Raw genomic sequence first — 18,020 nt, forward strand, 5'->3', positions numbered from 1 at the left:
TTCTCTGTGTGGCTCATCTGGCAAGTGAGCCCATTGCAGAGTGGCTGAAATGAATGATTTTATCCAGTTGTGCGTGCTCGTGGCTACGTCTTCTGGAGATCCGCTTACTGCAGATTTCAAAAACCATCTCAGGTTGTCAAAACATTAAACAGACATATCAGTAACATCAACAGGAGTGGCTTTAAGCAAGCAGGAATTATTCCTCTTTCAGTTTTTTTGTAATAGAGGTTATAACTTATCTCTCTGTAGCATGCAAAGCAACTGAGTCACACAGCTGTCTGCGTGTGCCTGCAAGGGCATCAGGCCAAGAGATAGCAAATATTTCCTGTCCTTTAAATAATCAACGTTGCCTCATTTATGCTGCCGGATAAACTTGAAAAAAAAATAGCTGCTGTCATGTAGAAATCTCTGTTTAAAAACAGTGGTCAGTTTTTCAAAGTTTCTCTGAATCAAAGAGACTAGATCCCATTTGGATTTAAATTGTTGAGATAAATATTGGAACAAAAATATAGATTATGTGTTATATCGCATTTTCTGTTTAAATGTAGTCATCCAATTAAGTTTCTGAGTCATTTTTATTCTTGTGATGATTTTACTCCATGGTTTGAAATTTCACAAATGTTCTGTATTTCTCTTCCATCATTTGTTCATTATTAAGAACAAGAACAATCTTGACTGTTCATTGTTTGCTCTAGCTTCTTATTTCCCCGCTATAATCCTCATAAAAGCTATTAGAAACTGAAGAATGATAGTAATCCAAAAAATCTCCAGGGAGTTGCTTGGGCTTTATACTTACACAAGAAAAGTTAAATTTGGCTCTTAGATTTTAAGTGAACATGCCTTGAAAGAAACTGCTGAGAAACAGATGGCATCTCCCCAGAGGTACTTGAGAAGAATAAACCACGGTCAGCAAGAAATGGACTGGCTTCTGTGCAAATTAAAATTGCTACATCTCCATTGATTTCCCTGGCATTTCTTAACAACATAAAATTGATCTAAAATATAACTTATATGGAATTCTTCCTTGATCGGGTTTTCTACTCAGTTTTAGAGAAGCAAAAGGCACTGAGGTTATGAGATACATCTGAACAGGGCCGGTGTACTCCACATGCTCACAGCATTATTTTGTAATTTGTTGGTATGGGGTCTGCTACCTGTTTCTTTCAATGACTCCACTGTACCCAGTGTATCTGGGATTGTTTCTAACAGCTGGCTCCCTTCTTTAATCCCCTCTCCAGATCATCCATGATAACTACATACTCTACGTGTTTGCACCCAATCGTGAGAGTCGGCAGAGATGGGTCGCTACACTGAAGGAAGGTAACAAAACCCCTGCACCCACCTAATTGATAAAGTTACTTAATCCAGAGCAGTTTTCTCAAAAGCTATAATGCCAATAAAATGTGCAAGAGGAGTTAAGTTTTGCATCTAAACATGCAAAGCAATAATTGGGAGTGCAGTTATGGAATCAAATGTATTTGCAATTTTTGTGGGTGTGTTTTCAGCAGCATTAGAAAACTTGGACATGAAATGCTTTTTTGCCTCTTTCAAGGATAAACTATTAATATGTTACTGTAATTTGAGGTTTCTTGTGTGGGAAGAGATGAGAAATTACATTAGGCTACTTTTAAAAAAATAAATTAATATGTTCTGGGTAGAATTCTCAGCTCTGATTAACAGAGTTGATGTTTATACGACAACCTTATTACAGAATCATGATTAAGAAACATTTTTGTGGGTAGCTTTCATTTCCTGTTCACCTCCTGAATTGCACTGTGGTTCATTACAATGGTTCTGAAGTGAAGGTACAACACCTAACCACTGCTTGCAGAAATGAAGCACAGTACTTGACATAGGAAAGGTGGTGTTTAGATACATGAAAATTGCATCAGGCTTCCCTCGTACCTTTCTCCTGCTCTATAACACAAGCTGCTGCATTGTTCATTGTAAAAACGTTGTGCCTGACTGAGATATTATTGAATTCATGCACTAGGTCTTACAACCAGTTATTCCCCTTCTGGGAAGCACCTGCTCCAAGTTTCTGATTTATCACCTCCTCTAGTTCAACATTTTGAGACCACCTCCTCCCTTCAATAATTTGAATAGTATCTTGAAGCAGGCCAGCAGATTTTTTTTGTCTTTTTAGGAAATTATTATTGCGGATAGAGATCATGAGCTTCAAACAGAAGGACCTTTAATTGCTCATACAAAGATTCAAGACTGGCATTTACATGCACAAAAAATATTTGGAGTTGGCAAATGCCAGCTTGTTCAGCTCCTTCTGAACACCAAGCCAAAGCAGCAGAGTCTGTATCCTATGTATATATATACTGCAGAGCTGTAGTTTTTTATGAGAATCATCATGACATGGTGTACCAGGTTTTCTTTCTTTTTTGAGACCTTCTTTCTGTGGTTTTGGTGTTTAACAGTTTAAAGAGATAGTCACGTTGGTAGGATTCTGCTTTTGCACAGTACAGAGGTATGAGCTGCATCACAGGTAGGAAGGCTATCCCTTCACAGTGATGGTGGCATTCACTCCTTTCAGGAGAAAGGAAAATATTAATGGAGAAGGCTGATAATATTCAACAAATTGGTTCGAAAAGAATAAGAAGCTTCTTTAGTGCAGATTATTTACATTCAGTTTTATATGTCTTTCAGACCTGATGTCAATACAAATAAATCAATTTTTTACTCCTTCTTTCTCTTCCTCTACCATTTTCCAGAAACCAGGATCAACAACAGTTTAGTCTCAAAGTATCATCCAGATTTTTGGATAGATGGCAAGTGGAGATGCTGTGCTCAGACAGAGAAGATGGCAGTTGGCTGTATAGAGTATGACCCCACCAGAAATGGTATGGGATTTTTTAAGACCATCCTGACCTTCAAAATATTTATTCCTAGGAAAAAGTAAAGGATTAAATCTACCTTGTACAGAATATCAAGGAATACCATGTTATATCTGCAGCAAGCGATCTTGCTGGCTTCCTGGGACATTCTTTATTCTGGCTCGTCTTTCACTATGTATGATACTCTTTGTTGTGAATTAACATTTTCTTCTGTGGGATGTTTTATGCTCAGGAATGAGATTGAAAACTAAGAACTTGATCAGCTGTGGTCTGTCAATAAGCTGTAACAACTTCTTTAAGATATACAGATTCATCCCTCTGTGTCCTATTTTGTCCTAATCGTATTTCCTCTGTATTTTCAATGACCAAGTGTAATCTTTACTTTATCTACTAAAAAAGCCTGTAGGTACTGGCAGATAGGGATGTCAACCTTTCTTTACCCAAGACTTTTTCCCTTATGTTGGCATGATTCCTTAGGTAATCTGTACATCAGTTTCAAACACACACTGTGCGGCTGAGAGTCGCTTGTGTAGGTGCAGGCTGCTGATACATCTTACTCTAAAAATCCAAGGTTTGATATTCACTATTTCTGTATGGTTTTGTCCAGATCTGTTTCAAATTACCTTTCTTGATTTCATTTCAGCCTCAAAGAAGCCACTTCCTCCCACTCCTGAAGATAACTGGGTGAGTGCAGTGAGACACAATAAGCTGTCCTTAGTGTCCTGTGTGCTTAACTAGGTGAAAATACATTCATTAATTTTCATCATGGTGCAGTGACCTAGAATATCACCCGTGATAATATTGCCTGGGCTTTTCTCTTGCCTTTTCATTTTTTTCTTTCATTTTCTTTCCATAAGTTACAAATCAGCAGCATCCCACTGCAGCTAGATTCAGTCCTGCAAAGACAGCTTGGTTTTACAAACAGATTTCCAATGGTGTGGGAAGCTTCAATGGTTGGGGCTTTTTGTTTTTGTTTTTTTGTTTGTTTGTTTTTTCAAATTATAGAAAGGGAAACTGGGAAAGGGAGCGGATATGAGAATAGTATTCATATCTGCAAAAGCTGCTGTGGAGAGGAACAGAGTAAATCGTTTTGCAAACCCACTTGTGGATTTGGACAAAATCTGATAGGCTTACATAATAAGAAGTGAGAAGTAGGGTCAACCTAAGTCCGTCTAGGGAGGTCCTGAAGATTTTGTCACTGGAGGCTTTTAATCAGAGTTTAAGAAACATCTGTGACAAACAGATCAGACAGAGGTAATCCTGCCCTAAGCTTCAGAGAAGGAGTAGATAACTGTTTTCTGTGCAAGTGAAATTTTTGTATGAAATTCACATTATAAAAACTCCCATGTTGCTAATGTACCCCACCATGCACTTTGGGTACTTCCCTAGCTTTGAGGATTTTGAATCCAGCAGACCGGGTATAGCACACAGTGCTGCCAGGGAAATATCATTTTAGACAGCATGCCATTGATGTTTATGAATATGAGTATGATGGGCCTTTTTCCTAATTTGTGCAGAAATTGTTGCTAGACACAAAGGAAGCCTTAGTGATGGCCATATATGACTATGAAGCCCAGAACCCGCAGGAGCTGACATTACAATACAATGAGGAATATTACGTGATTGACAGCTCTGAGGAACATTGGTGGCTGATTCAAGATAAGAACGGGTAAGTCCCTTTTCCACAGCCAATTTACAAATCCTTTCTAAATCCAAGTTGTTCATCCATTAACATACATGCTGGCCTCTATTATAACTTTCATGAAGCATCTTCTGATATGTAGAACAAAGAGCAGTGGAAGACTTACTGCCTTTGATGCTGCTTGTATCTGGGCAGCTTAAGAAAATGGATCCAAAAGTTAATTTTTTGAAGCGTAGTCCTTAGTTCAGACTGATACTTGCTGTCAAACATGGAGAAAAAAAATGTGAAAACTGAAATGCAAAGAGCATATTTGTGTGTTCTCTTTGGGGATAACTAGCACACAAAAAAAGAAATTATAGGATCCTGAATGTGAACAGTGATGGAGTCTGTGTGTTACTTCTCTTTAATCACCCCTTGTTTAACCAGTCTGGGGAGGATATCAGTTGTTTCCTTTTCCCTGTAAGCCTGCTAAATACATAAAAAAACAGCATTTATGTCATGCAAAGAGCAAGACTTCTGGCAGGCAAATCTTTCAGGGCTGACTCCCACAGATGTAGAGAAAATCCTGTCTGTCTAGCATGCTCATGCTCTATCGCATTTTAACAGGCATGAAGGCTACGTGCCAAGTAGCTACCTGGTGGAAAAATCACCCGAGAATCTGCAAATATATGAGTAAGTTGTGCCTATGTTTGCCTTGTACCTCCAAGCACCCTGGATTTGTTATAGAAGCTACAAACCCCACACGTCCCCACCCCGCAATCTGTGCTAGTGTTGGGGCTAGCGCAGAGGCTTTTTGGCAGGAACTTTAATAGCCTAGAAGTGCTGACTCGGAGTCCTTTGATGTTTTCAGATGGTACAATAAGAACATCAGCAGAAGCAAAGCAGAAATGCTCCTCAAGGATGAGGTAAGCCTGTGTTACATGTGGGTCAGATGGGCAATAATTAATTAATGACAACTGAGGAGTGAGGTATGGGACCAGCAGGGATCCACAGCAGCTGGGTGTGGGTGGTGACCTGTGCCACCCTCCTCCAGGGCAGGAGAGGGTGATGGAAAACACCGTTTCAGAACACCGTGTCAGCTGAAAACTGTGATTTTAGCTTATAGTTTCTGTCTCTGCAGGAGGCTGAAAATGCCAGTAATTCTCAGAAAATCTAACTGGTCTCGTGCTGAAGTATTTTGGGTGAAAGCCAAAGTATAGGTTGGCGTTTTGTTTAGTTCTGTCTGTGTGTGCATGCGTGTGAGCGTGCATGTTTAATTTTTCAGTGGAGACACAGTTTTCCAGTGAAGACTGTCATGAAAATAAAAAGTATGCACTGCTTGTTCAAATTTTCCACACAAGTTCAACCTCAGTTTTTAAATCAGCTCTTTCACTAACAGGAGATACAAATAAGATGCTGAATGATAGTATTTTATGAAAATAAAAGCTTTTCCATGCAGTTTAAAAAAAAAAAAAAATCTTTTTTCTCCTATATACTCCTAAAAGACATATCCACACATGGTTTAGGGAGCTCATTTTTCCTTTGGGTCCTACCAGAACAGCTTTTCTGTGGCAGCACTCACCAAGAGAGCCAGAAGACCTCTGATTCAAAACCTCCCAACCCTCACAAGTCCCTCAAAAAATGCGACCAAGCACATCTTTGGCCAGCCTTGCTGTCAAGTGAGAGGGAAGGGCAAGAATGGAGCTTAAAGCATCCCAGGCAGGATGCTGCCTCCAGCACTTGTCTACCTGTGTGAGCAAGGAGGCTGAGGCAGGGCACACTCGGTGGATCAGCTTTGCACCACGTATTGTGGGTGATCTTTGTCTGAAAAAGATGATAAAGCTTCTTCCAGCTTTATCAGACAAAAGACATTCACGGCTTGCCGTGTGTCTCCTACCAATATTAGCACAGTGCTGAAATGAAGGAAGTCTGGTATTAGGTAGATGTTTTTATGGATACAGAAATGGATAGAGGGCACATACAAATGGAGGAACTCTGCCGGGTAAAACAAAGCAAAACTAATCTAGCAGTTGGGATACCAGACAAAAAGTATCTTTGTGTGCAAACAGAAGGAAACCACGTTTTTTATTATCAGTGTATAGAGCACCACAGCACATAACATCCAAAATGTTATGTTAAATCTTCTCCTCTGCCATCTGATCCATCACTGCTTGGCCCTGCCCGATCATGGCCTAGGACACATTTCAGCATTCAGATGAGTAGAAAGCAATTACAGTGAAAAATTAGAATGGAAAGTTGTTTTGTAAGTTCCAGGGTAGAGGAAACTTGCTTTTCTAAGCATTTATATTTAGATACTGGATGACCAGGGTACCTGAGAAAGCACAGGATCTTGTCCAAGTTTTTTACATTTCTGGGAAACTGGTAAATTATCTTTCCTACACTCCCATATGGATTTTCTGGTGTTGAATAAATTGCATCTTTGTCCTGTAGTTTCTCTCCCTGTGGAGAGCACTCAGAGGGGTTTGTCTTTCCACTTGGCTGCCCATTTTAATTGAGCTTGCATGAAATTAATATCGCCACTGTTCTGCTAGATAAGGTTGAAAGCCATCAATGGGTTCAAAATTTCTAGAGGAGAGGCTTGGAGGGACAGAGAGACACGCACTCACATGTATCCACCCCCACACATACTAAGCACGGTCTGATCACATAATTCTCATTTCCTCAGGAAACTAAGCTAAAAATATGTAGCACCCAAGAAAAACCAGCTGAGTGTACCTGCAGGCCCTTGGGCAGACACCAGAGCAGTGCACGGAACAGCAGCCTCCATCGGTTGGCTGATGGCTCATTTTTTTTCCTACATATTTAGCACATCCTCATGTCTGAGCAGTAGAGAGGGCTGAAACAAGCAGAGCTTGCCCCCGGCCCACTTCTTTTTTCCATGATGTCTCTAACCAGTTTTCTCTCTTTTGCTCTTCTTGCAGGGTAGGGAAGGAGCCTTCATGGTGAGAGACTCGAGGCAGCCTGGCATGTACACAGTCTCTGTTTTCACCAAAGCATTAAGGTACGGCTGAGCTCAGCAGCTTTTCACATCAATTACATCAATGAAATGGCTTCTGAGAGTGTAATCTCTGTAGTTGTTTTGGCATTATAAAGAGAGAGCAGAAGGCTCATGAAAATGGTAGAGAAAAACGCTTCCAAAAAAGGCAGAAGAGTTAGCTGCCTTTTGTAAAACAAAGGGTATTAAAGGCTCCACTTCTCCCTGCATCTAAATAACTGCCTATAAATAGCCCCTTAAACATCACCAGGGTTGTAATTTTGTTGAATTGCCATCCCAGCTGAACTGTCTGTAGGATCAAGATAGACTCATTTGAGGTGGAAAATATAAGACTAGTGAAAGGGTTTCTGTCATGGGGCAGAAAGTTTTGTTTCAGAAAGAAGGGGCAGAGAAACCTGGTACTCAACCTGCTCTAATCAGGAAACCTCAGCCTTTCTAGAGATGAGACCATCTACGAGTTACGGGGAGAACACACAAATACACAGCTGTGTTAGCAATTGCAGCTCACTCCTTGCTCCTCTCCCATTCCTTCAGTGTAAGGAAGGTTTTGCCCTTTCTTGCTCTCTTCCCCTCCATCTATACCCCAAATTACTGTTTTTTGTTGCAACCTGTTTTTTCTCAAAGAATAACTCATCTTTTCCAGCACGGATAACAATCCTGTTATAAAACATTATCACATCAATGAAACAACAGACTTTCCCAAGCGATATTATTTGGCAGAAAAGCACGTGTTTGACTGCATCCCTGAACTCATTAACTATCACCAGCACAATGCAGGAGGTGAGTGAAGGCTGAGGCCAGCCAGAGAAGTCGTTGTTTTGCCATGCAGCCAGGTGACTGTTTTGAATGAAGGAAGCCTCTCAAGCCTACTGTCCTTACAGTGAAATGCTATCTTGGCACTTGGATGTCAGTATAATGATCATCTTGACTCAGCTTTCAACATTACATCTTCGTTTTGGTGGTCCTTCTGAGGCTGAGGATGACCAACACAGATGTTGTATGTCATCCAGATATACCACAGAGAGCCCTTTCTTTCTCTGGAGTCCATGGGAGTGTGTCAGCACTGCCAGACCATGCTACCTGCTTGAGTTACACTGCAGCACCTTCTTGCTCATGAGGTGATATAGCCCTGGGCCTTGACTTGACACAAAGTCAGGGACATGGCCAGGATCCATAGCCAAATGTGGGAGGCATCAAAGATTCCTGCCCCTACAGCTCAGGTGCACCAAGGGAAACCTTGGGTTTCGAATATACCTACAAATCAAAGGTATTCTTTGGAATCCCGTCAGAGTTTATAGAAATTCATATTTGCTGACAGAGCAAAAATGGAAATTGAAACTGCTCAGAATTGGCTTCCTTTGAGCAGGCAGGAAATCACACTGAATAGAGGTTCAGCTGCCCTCAAGTGGAGCTGAGAACTCAGTACAATAAATCTGCTTCCAGTGTACGGACTCCTTTCTGAGAGGGAGCCACACTTCCCATGACTGTGCCAATAACTGGATCCTACCTTTTCCTCTGTTATTCAGGTCTTGTCACTCGTTTGCGATATGCAGTCTCTTCTTGGAGGAAAAAGGCCCCAATCACCGCAGGTCTGAGCTACGGTATGGAGCAACTGTCTTGACCATTTGGGAATCGCATTCCTCCCTGGTTAGCTGGGTGATACGGAGTATCCCCACTGATACTTACGAATACTTGTGTGACTATCACAACAACAAATAGTTTTCTTCAGATCTTTACATTGCACCATTCCCTAGATTATCATCTTTGCCATTACCGTTGGTGATCAAGTGATCTGATCCTGCAAAGTCAATGTCTTGAGGAAGGTGCTGAGGCCCTCACTAAAGTCAACATTAGATACTGAAATTAATGCTGAGCAAAGGTGATGGGAACGGGAGCTTAGCATAGCTTAATAAAAGCTGAGTCCCTCCTGAAAGATGCTTCCATCTGACTACAGAATTTTGCTGGTATCATCTTTATTGTAATTTTTGTAGACATCACAGAAACTTAAACATGTTGTGCTTAGTAGTGCGCATATGCATGGTAGATACAATCCTCCCCGAAGAACTAGTTAGACAAGAGAAATAGGAAGACAAGATAGAAATAGGATAGACAAGAGAAAAAAGGAATGTTGTTATTCCTATTCCTGAACATGAACTGCAGCACTGACTAGCCAAATGAGCTACCAAAGGTCAGACAGATAATTTAAGGGAGAGTTAGAAACTCTCACTCGGAGTCCTGTCTTAATGTTTAACCCACAAAAGCTTTTTCTTTGACATTTTAACATTAGATCCTTACTCTTTCTTCTTTACAATCAACAGGAAAATTGGTCATTAATCCCTCAGAGCTCACCCGTGTACAGGAAATTGGCAGTGGTCAGTTTGGGGTGGTTTACCTTGGCTACTGGCTGGAGAAAACAAAAGTAGCCATAAAGACCATTCGTGAAGGAGCAATGTCTGAAGAGGATTTTATTGAGGAAGCTAAAGTATTGATGTAAGTAGTAGCTTGATTGGATGATTTTCCATGCAGAAATGTATTTTGTTAACTACTACGTTTGAAATTGGATTATATTTAATGCAACACCAGCTTGCAGTTAGACTTGGTCTACATATTTTCTCTTTTCTGCATTCATAGTTCATAGCTGGACTTTGCAGAGTGCAACAGAGTGACAAAAGTGGGTTGTTTATAACAATTTCTGTAAGGACAGATGGGATTGAGCATATTTCAGCCTCTTTTTCCACCTTCCCTCTTTGTCCACAGGAAGCTGTCCCATTCCAAACTAGTCCAGCTTTATGGCGTGTGCTTTGAGAACACTCCCATATGCCTGGTGTTCGAGTTCATGGAGCATGGTTGCTTGTCTGACTACCTCAGGAGCCAGCGGGGCACTTTTTCAAAAGAAACCCTCCTGGGGATGTGCCAAGATGTGTGCGAAGGAATGGCTTATCTGGAAGAAAATTCTGTCATCCACAGAGACCTGGTATGTCTCCCAGACAGACTTTTTCTCCACTCCAGCTGGCCTTGCTCCCTTAATTTCAGCTTTAATTTAATTTTATTTTCAATATCTTCAGTTACATAGTGGGCAATCGAGCTGTCTCATTCACTGCTGCCATTTTTGCTAGGGAGCAGGATTGTGGGTGGCTATGGATAATCACAGTCTGTCTGCCCCTTCTGGGCAGCAAAGGCCTGCTGGTCAGACTGATGGCTGACCGTGATCCTGGCAACAGGAGCATGCAGGCTGTAAAGCATACAGAAAGCATTAGGACTTCAAGTTCTCACCTTTTTTGTATGGTATGATGTCACTTTGATTCTCCTATTTTTAAGCACTGTCTGCTGTACTGGGCTAAAAGCAGCTAAGTGTCTATGACAGCCTTTCAGCACTGACCTTCTGCCTTTGCATCTTCTTTTCTTGCAGGCTGCTCGGAACTGCCTGGTGGGGGAGTCCCAGGTGGTCAAAGTGTCTGACTTCGGGATGTCAAGGTAACGCCACCGGGGCTGCACATGGGGGGGCTGGCAGGGGGCAAGAGGGTTGCTCAGCACGCTCCCTTCTTTTTGTTTTCCAGGATTGTCCTTGATGACCAGTATACCAGCTCCACGGGCACCAAGTTTCCAGTCAAATGGTCTGCCCCGGAGGTTTTCTCCTACAGTAACTACAGCACCAAATCAGACGTTTGGTCATTTGGTAAGAACCTCTCATCAGAATACAATTACATTGAATAAACACTAGCTCAGAAAAAAAACAGGGGCTCAGTGCTCATGTAAAATGTCCTAAACAGTGCATCTTCTGGGTCCTAAGGGTGTTTTGTCTGAAAAGCAGCTTAGAAAAGCAAGCCTAAATCAGTAAAGTGAAAGGAAAGAATAGTAAACTGCCTAGATACTTTGACACACCTCAGATACTTTCAATTTTATATATTATACCTGTACGATGTGATATAATACCAAACAACAATCTCTATTTCATGATGCCATAGAATAAGTGACCAAGAAAATGTTGGAGAGTTGCTGACAAGTTCTATAAGGAAAAGAAAGGAAAGAGATGTAGGGACTCCATCTCTCTGCATGTCAGTCCTGGGCACTCAAGCTTCACTCAAACCCTCTGCTTTTCAAAGTTTGCATTGCTGACTCCGTTTGCTTTATGCTGATCTGAAAATATTATTTCAGTGCTGACATTTTCTCACCTAATTTCCTGCTCCCTGATGCATTGTTTTACGATTTGCATCTGTTCTTTGGTCTCCCTTCTGGACCCTGACAGATAAGAAAGCTGTTGTATATTTTTTCCTCAAAATCATTGGCACTGGAGATAACAAAGGCTATTCCCTGGCCTGTTGATCTGGCACTCTGATGTATCTGGCCCATCTCCAGCGAACATGCAAATCACGGCAGTGCAGAATGAAGTGGTGCAGTGTGCGGCGCACAGCACACAGTCAATGGGGTGCCACTCAGCTCCGGGCCTCGCAGTAAATAATGCAGGATTATAACCTTTGCTAGTCTGTGCTCGTGAATTCTGTGCTTGCCTCTCCCCTTACTGTGCAGTTCGTGCTGGGTGAGGCTGTGCAGTCCCTGGGGGGCTGAGCAGTGCTCAGAGCTGGGTGCTCAGACACACGCGGCTCCTTTGAGAACCCAACCCGGAGATATTCCATTCCTCTTTGGTGTCCCCTGGCATGTGGAGGAGGCTGTCAGCACTGTCCACATAATAACAGGGGGCAGCACTGCCAGTGGAGCTAGCTCTGACACCTCACAGCAAAGTGGCAGTGACATGGGAAGAGATGCTGCCTCAGTAATGCTCTTGTGCTTCACAAATCAGAAAATGCTGAGCTGATTCACATTTAGGGCCCCTGTAAGAGCCAGATGTCTCCAAAAAAGTGTGTTCAGCTTGATTTACAGTCCAGCCAAGATGGCTCGCACCAGTTTCAGGACTGAATTAAATAGTTATGAGTTTTGCACCGGTCAGTCCTCCTTGGTGAAACCTGCAGGCACCAGTGCTGCACATTGCTGGCATTATTACCTGTCCCTCCAGTGGCATTACACAAGAGGATTCCTCTGTCATCTCACGGTCTCATGACTGTGAGATGCTTTCTACTCTGCTCTGCAGTGTGTTCACCTCTCCTGCCAGGCCTGAAGTCCTGCTGTGCCCAGGAGAAAAAAATGGGTGTGAGGAATTCCCAGTGCCAGGAATCTGCACCCTGGGGGAGTACAGCTGCTTGGCGTAGTCTTCAGCAGAGCCAGTGTCACTGGTGGGGAGCTGCAATCTCATTGCATCTTCCTATTTGAATAATTAGAAGCTGGAAAGCAGGCATTCCCCAGCAAAGTTGACTGGGGAGCTACACAACTCTATTTCAGATCTGCCTGTCTGTCTGTTTTCTTACACAGCATGAACATGGTTTACCAAGACAGTCATATCAGGTGAATGAAGGAATTAAACCTAATAATAACACAAGTAACTGCCATTCATTCCATCTGCAGACCCTCTCTGATCTGATGGCCAACTGCAATGCATTCCACCACCATTTTGTCTCTGTCTGTCTGTCTGTCTTCCACCACACTAGAAAAACACGAGTTTCTGCACTGCTCTGAACAGTAATCATAGGAAATTATTTCAGCGTTTAGGGAAAGGGAAAATACGGGCTGCAATCCTTTGACATTCCATCTACAGGTTCATTAGGGCCTGAATTTTCAGATGTATGCTCGGAATCTGGGTGAGAATGCTTTTTTAAGTAACAGACACCAACACTGACCTGCAAAGGGCATGTGAAGGGGGGCTGTGGGCCTGCTGAAGATGTTATCTGCTTCCTTGTGATTGTTCTCATTTGTTTGCTTTAGGAGTGTTGATGTGGGAGGTCTTCAGTGAAGGTAAAATGCCCTATGAGAACCGCACCAACGGAGAAGTGGTGGAAGAAATCAATGCAGGATTTCGGCTCTACAAACCCAAGCTGGCCTCCAAGGCTATTTATGAGGTCATGAGCCACTGCTGGTGCATGGTTAGTATTTCACCGGGAGAGCCCTAGTTCTCACCAACAAGAGCTCTCTTCCCTTTAGTGTTTAGGAGATGCTCACATGCTAGCACAGGATCAAATCCTGGACGTGAGGCATTTTGTAGCTTTCATCTGTGTTAGCAAGCTGAGTTAAACCCTGGGCTCTTTGGTTTTTATTTAAGCTGCTATCTCTCTAGAATGTGTTGACTCAACTGAGAAGTCTATGTAGCACACTTAAGTTAATTCAGCAGTTTGCTTCCTAAAAAAGCTACATATCAGTGAAGCTTGGTTTTAATACAGATGGTAAAAATGACAGCCAACCCATTACAAGGTCTTAGTGGCCTCTAGGGAAAACTCACTGCTAGTAGAAGAGAAACTGCACAGAAGGAACTTCATTCTTCCATTGGCATTTTCTCTGTGAGAATGGGTTTTATTTCTGTAAAAGCTCAGTCTTGTCACAAAGTTTTCCTTTGTAACCTCACCATTCCTCTCAAGCTGACGTTAATGTTCTCCCTCTCTCTCCCCTGCTCAGAGGAAAGAAGACCGCCCATCCTTTTCTCTTCTGCTCTATCAGCTGAGTGAAATCTCTGAGTATGATCTGTAATCACAGCACTGGCCACTAAGTGAAGCTGAGAGTCCTGAGAGGGCAGATGGCTGGATTTTCCCCACATGAGCATTAACAGGAATCCTCTCACCATAGACACTTGCCGTACGCCTGGGGAGAAGGAGAGGGCAAAGGCCAGTACTTCCAGACAGACAAGATATCCTTAGGTCTTCCAGAGCACAGGCACGGGCTTAGGACTGGCCAGGAAAGTGGTTTGCATCTTACAAGCAGAACCAGCAATTGAGCACAGATTCCTGCGCCACGCAACCCAGCAAGCGTATTTCTCATGAAGATACAGCCTCAAAAGTAAGAGATCTGGCATTGCTATTCCAGTTCTGTGAACTGCCAAATTAAGGTCTTCCTGGAGGAAGAAAAAAAAAAAAAAAAAAACATCTTTGGCTGAAGATGAACATTTAGACATTTCCATGGCTCTCTAATTCAGAGTAGGCTGGACCTGAAAGCTGTGAACAGGAATAAACCTGGAACACAAGGGAACAAACTGGATTTAATGTCTGCATTTCTGATGCTGATATTTCAAGGTGGTTTTGTTCTTTTACATGATCTTCTCTGAAACTGTGGCTGAACAAAAACAGGGTTGTGGTATCCCATAAGCTGAAGAGGTGCCTGTATGTTCACCCAAGTTTGTAAGGGAGGAAGAAAAAAAAGCAATGTGCTGAAGAGTCTTGAAATTCTCTCAAATTTGTGTAGTGAGTGGGAAAATGGGACTCTCCGATGGGGAAAAAAAGTCAAAGCTGAAAGTAAGTATTCATTTTTTCTTCAGTCCTTCTACATCAGAAAAGAGACTTCCACCAATTTCTTTGAACCAAGCATGGAGGACTCAGCAGGGCCGAGTGCTGGGTGTCTCTAGCCCAGGAGAAGACAGGATCCCACGATCTGGTTGCCCCTGAGAGGCACAGGAACCTACTCCAGAACCAGTGTGTTTGGAGGGAAGGAGCCAGAGGGCGCTGGAAGGGTAGCCCTGAGGAGGAAACATGGAGTGTGTGATCAGTGCGCCAACGATAATGAGAAGTTTTCGCTGACTTCAAAGAGCAACTGAATTATCAAGTAGAGAGTTTTCCATCTCTTCTCTCAACAAACTGGTGAATCCTCTAGGGACTGATCAAGGAAAGAAAGGCTTATGCAAACGGACTGCCTGGGTACTTCTTGATGAGTTCCACATTATGAGGTGACAGCGCGGGTACTTCAATTAAAATCTACCTTTTCTCCGCAAGACAGACACTGATTTGACGTAACCAGCCTCCAAAACAGAAGCATGCATGTTAGCGTCCTGTAGAATTTGTAAGATCAGGATTTCTGCTAAGCATTAACTATAACTAGGGAAGCCAAAAGGCCTCACAGATGCTATGTGCATATATGCAATCTGTATTTTTGATGTTCCTGTGTTTGGGCAAGCTAGGACATGGGTAAACCTTACGTGACAACAGTTTACAAAAAGTCTGAGGTGCAAACTTCCAGCAGCAATTTCTCATGTCATTACAGAAGTCAAGTTCAAAGATGTTTGCCAACAAAAATGGAACAAGGAAATACTGTAATCCTATGATCTCACATATCCTGTGTCAGATTGTTTCTTCATAGAAGGAGGACAAATTTTTGGTATTTTTCAGACCTGTGGTTCTAAGGTAGCAGCCAGCATCTTTTCAGGTTTATGGATACAAGCAAGACGTAGTTCCTGCATCTTCCCACTTTGCTTTGTTTCCATGTTATTCTCCTTCTACAAATATAATCCAGAATGACTCTCCCAAGCAAGGAGAATCCTAACATTCAGACCAGAGGTTGTCAATCCAAACCAGGGTCAGAGTGCTACCTTCAGGTCAGGATTGCTGCCAAAATCCCTCAGCAGTCTGAACCTACATGTGGAATATGAACATCTACAAAACAGATTTTGATTTCTTGCCTACAGTGAATTTAAGCTAAGTTTCTCCTTGTCCCTCTCACCCTTTTAGTCTGAATTAGCCTGTTGTCATGTTCCCATGGTGCTAACTTTGGTGTTTAGCCAATGCCATTTTCAGTAGCCCTACGCAAGTTGAACTGCATGCACACCTATGGCTAAGTTTCAGGCCAGCTGGCCATGACCCCACTCTCTCCCCCACCCCACTTAGAGGAGCTGTACAACCGCAGCATGCTCTGAAATGTTTTTTTTTCCCTGGGCACAGCCACCCAGCCCACGGCAGGGATATCCACAGGCTCACAAAGCCCAGCCTCTGGCTTGCTGCCCTTTCCATCCAGGGAGCAACCAGGGATCTGTCAAGACTGAGGAAGTTGCTATTATGTAGCAGCAGTGTTGCTCTTCTAAGAATTGTTTTGGAGGCTATATTTATGTTTGATGAGATAAATGTAATATTTATTAGCTAGGGAGCATTGCACGAAATAATGTTGTAATGTCTTACGTTTGGTCTTCTTTAGCAGGAATTTTTATGTACACAATATATATTTTTACAAATAATAAAAATACCTTGTCCCAACTGTGGCTTTCACTATATGTCAGCAAAAATGCAAAAAACCACCCTTATGCTTTCATAATCACACACCCTGCCCTTTCGCAAAATCCTCCCCTCCAAGAAGCAAACAGGCTTCTTCTGGCTTTCTGCAACATCCTCACTTCCCATAGCTACGGCTGCGCTCTGAGGCTGGCTTGGGAAATATTAGGAAATATTAGGAAGTTGTGGCCTGGTCCCACTGCTCTGTCCCAGCACATCCCCAGCCTGCTGCTATGGTGAGCACTGGCACAAGGCTGGTGGGCCTGCCCCACTGCCAGTCCTCCCATCCTGCAGTGATCTGCACGATAAACGCAAAGCTCGTTCCCTTATTCTGTAACCTAAGACAGCACAGAACAGAAAATTAAACTAGTGTCACAACATCTGTCGAATTCCCATCACCCTGAGCCTGGCTGATAACAGGAGCAGGTTAAACTGTACAAACACACACACACAAAAAAAAAAAAAAAAAAAATAAAATAAAAAAAAAATAGTCCACAGCAGTTTTTACTGCCACAGGTTTCTTGAACTGACCTTGTTTCGCCCACGGCCTCAGAGCAATATTAGCTGTGAAATCTCCCAGATCTGCAATAATAATGTTCACTTACTGAATTTTTCTGACAAGCAATAAATAGTAAAAAGAGGAATGATGGCTACAAAATGTTCATGTTAAAGGTGAGATAGAAGAAATGCCGCAGAGGGGAATGAGAAAAGTCTACACAGAGAGATGCAGATTTGTTTGGGTATGGTCCTATCTGCTAAAACAAAGGCTGTTTCTATGACTGCCGTACTGCTTTGTGGTTTGCAGACCCCATGCCAAGCTAGCACGGACAGCAGAGCCGCAGCCTCTAAGGAATTGGGAGCAGTTACCCTAACACAGGAAGGGCCAGATGGCAACCTGCTTGTAGCACAGGCTGATGCTTAGGGAGGGGACACTGCCAAGGCCACCAAGGAAACGTATCTAGGCATAAACACCGGCTTTCAGCAGTCTTGCACATCCACCAATGTCTTTCAACCAGCAGCAGCAGCTGAGAGGGCTGCCGAAAAATGAATGAAGGCCCCATCCAGGGTTTGCATCAGTTACGGCGAGGAGCTGCTGCTCTGCAGGTTGTAAGAGGTCCAGTTTGGATTTCACGCCAGCTCTGAAGAGCCGTATCGAAACCTTACAAAGCAGCGTGGGCAGAAGGACTGGAAACTCGTCCCCGAAGAAACGCCAGATGCCAAAAAACGCCAAAAGGAAGCTCTTTGGCATGCAGTGCTGACTCAGAAAAAGCTCGGAGCAAAGGCATCGCCTCCTGCCTTCCACCCCTCGCACTCCCAGCCACCCAAAGCTCCGCGGGCATTTTAAGCACAAACCTTTCACCGCCACCCCGGCTCACACCCCCGGGCGGTAACCTCGGGGCGGCGGCACCCCCGGCACCCAACAAGGGGGTCCTGCCTCCCCGGGACCCCCGGCAGCCCCTTCCTCCTCC

General features: G+C 43.1%; 1 protein-coding gene across 1 annotated transcript in view; it reads left to right on the forward strand.

Moving 5' to 3' along the window:
- Positions 1-16,536, forward strand: part of ITK (IL2 inducible T cell kinase) — a 29,884-nt gene extending 13,348 nt beyond the window's left edge. The window contains exons 3-17 of the mRNA XM_005029903.6: positions 1,239-1,320; positions 2,724-2,852; positions 3,490-3,530; positions 4,364-4,515; positions 5,095-5,160; positions 5,339-5,393; positions 7,410-7,489; positions 8,127-8,263; positions 9,010-9,084; positions 9,802-9,973; positions 10,241-10,457; positions 10,893-10,957; positions 11,041-11,159; positions 13,298-13,455; positions 13,982-16,536. Coding sequence (XP_005029960.3) covers positions 1,239-1,320; positions 2,724-2,852; positions 3,490-3,530; positions 4,364-4,515; positions 5,095-5,160; positions 5,339-5,393; positions 7,410-7,489; positions 8,127-8,263; positions 9,010-9,084; positions 9,802-9,973; positions 10,241-10,457; positions 10,893-10,957; positions 11,041-11,159; positions 13,298-13,455; positions 13,982-14,053 — 1,620 coding nt within the window. The 3' untranslated portion in view covers positions 14,054-16,536. The remainder of the gene's footprint in view (positions 1-1,238; positions 1,321-2,723; positions 2,853-3,489; positions 3,531-4,363; positions 4,516-5,094; positions 5,161-5,338; positions 5,394-7,409; positions 7,490-8,126; positions 8,264-9,009; positions 9,085-9,801; positions 9,974-10,240; positions 10,458-10,892; positions 10,958-11,040; positions 11,160-13,297; positions 13,456-13,981) is intronic.
- Positions 16,537-18,020: the final 1,484 nt, after the last annotated feature.

Source organism: Anas platyrhynchos, chromosome 14 (genome assembly GCF_047663525.1).
Source record: "Anas platyrhynchos isolate ZD024472 breed Pekin duck chromosome 14, IASCAAS_PekinDuck_T2T, whole genome shotgun sequence".
Lineage (NCBI taxonomy): Eukaryota > Metazoa > Chordata > Aves > Anseriformes > Anatidae > Anas > Anas platyrhynchos.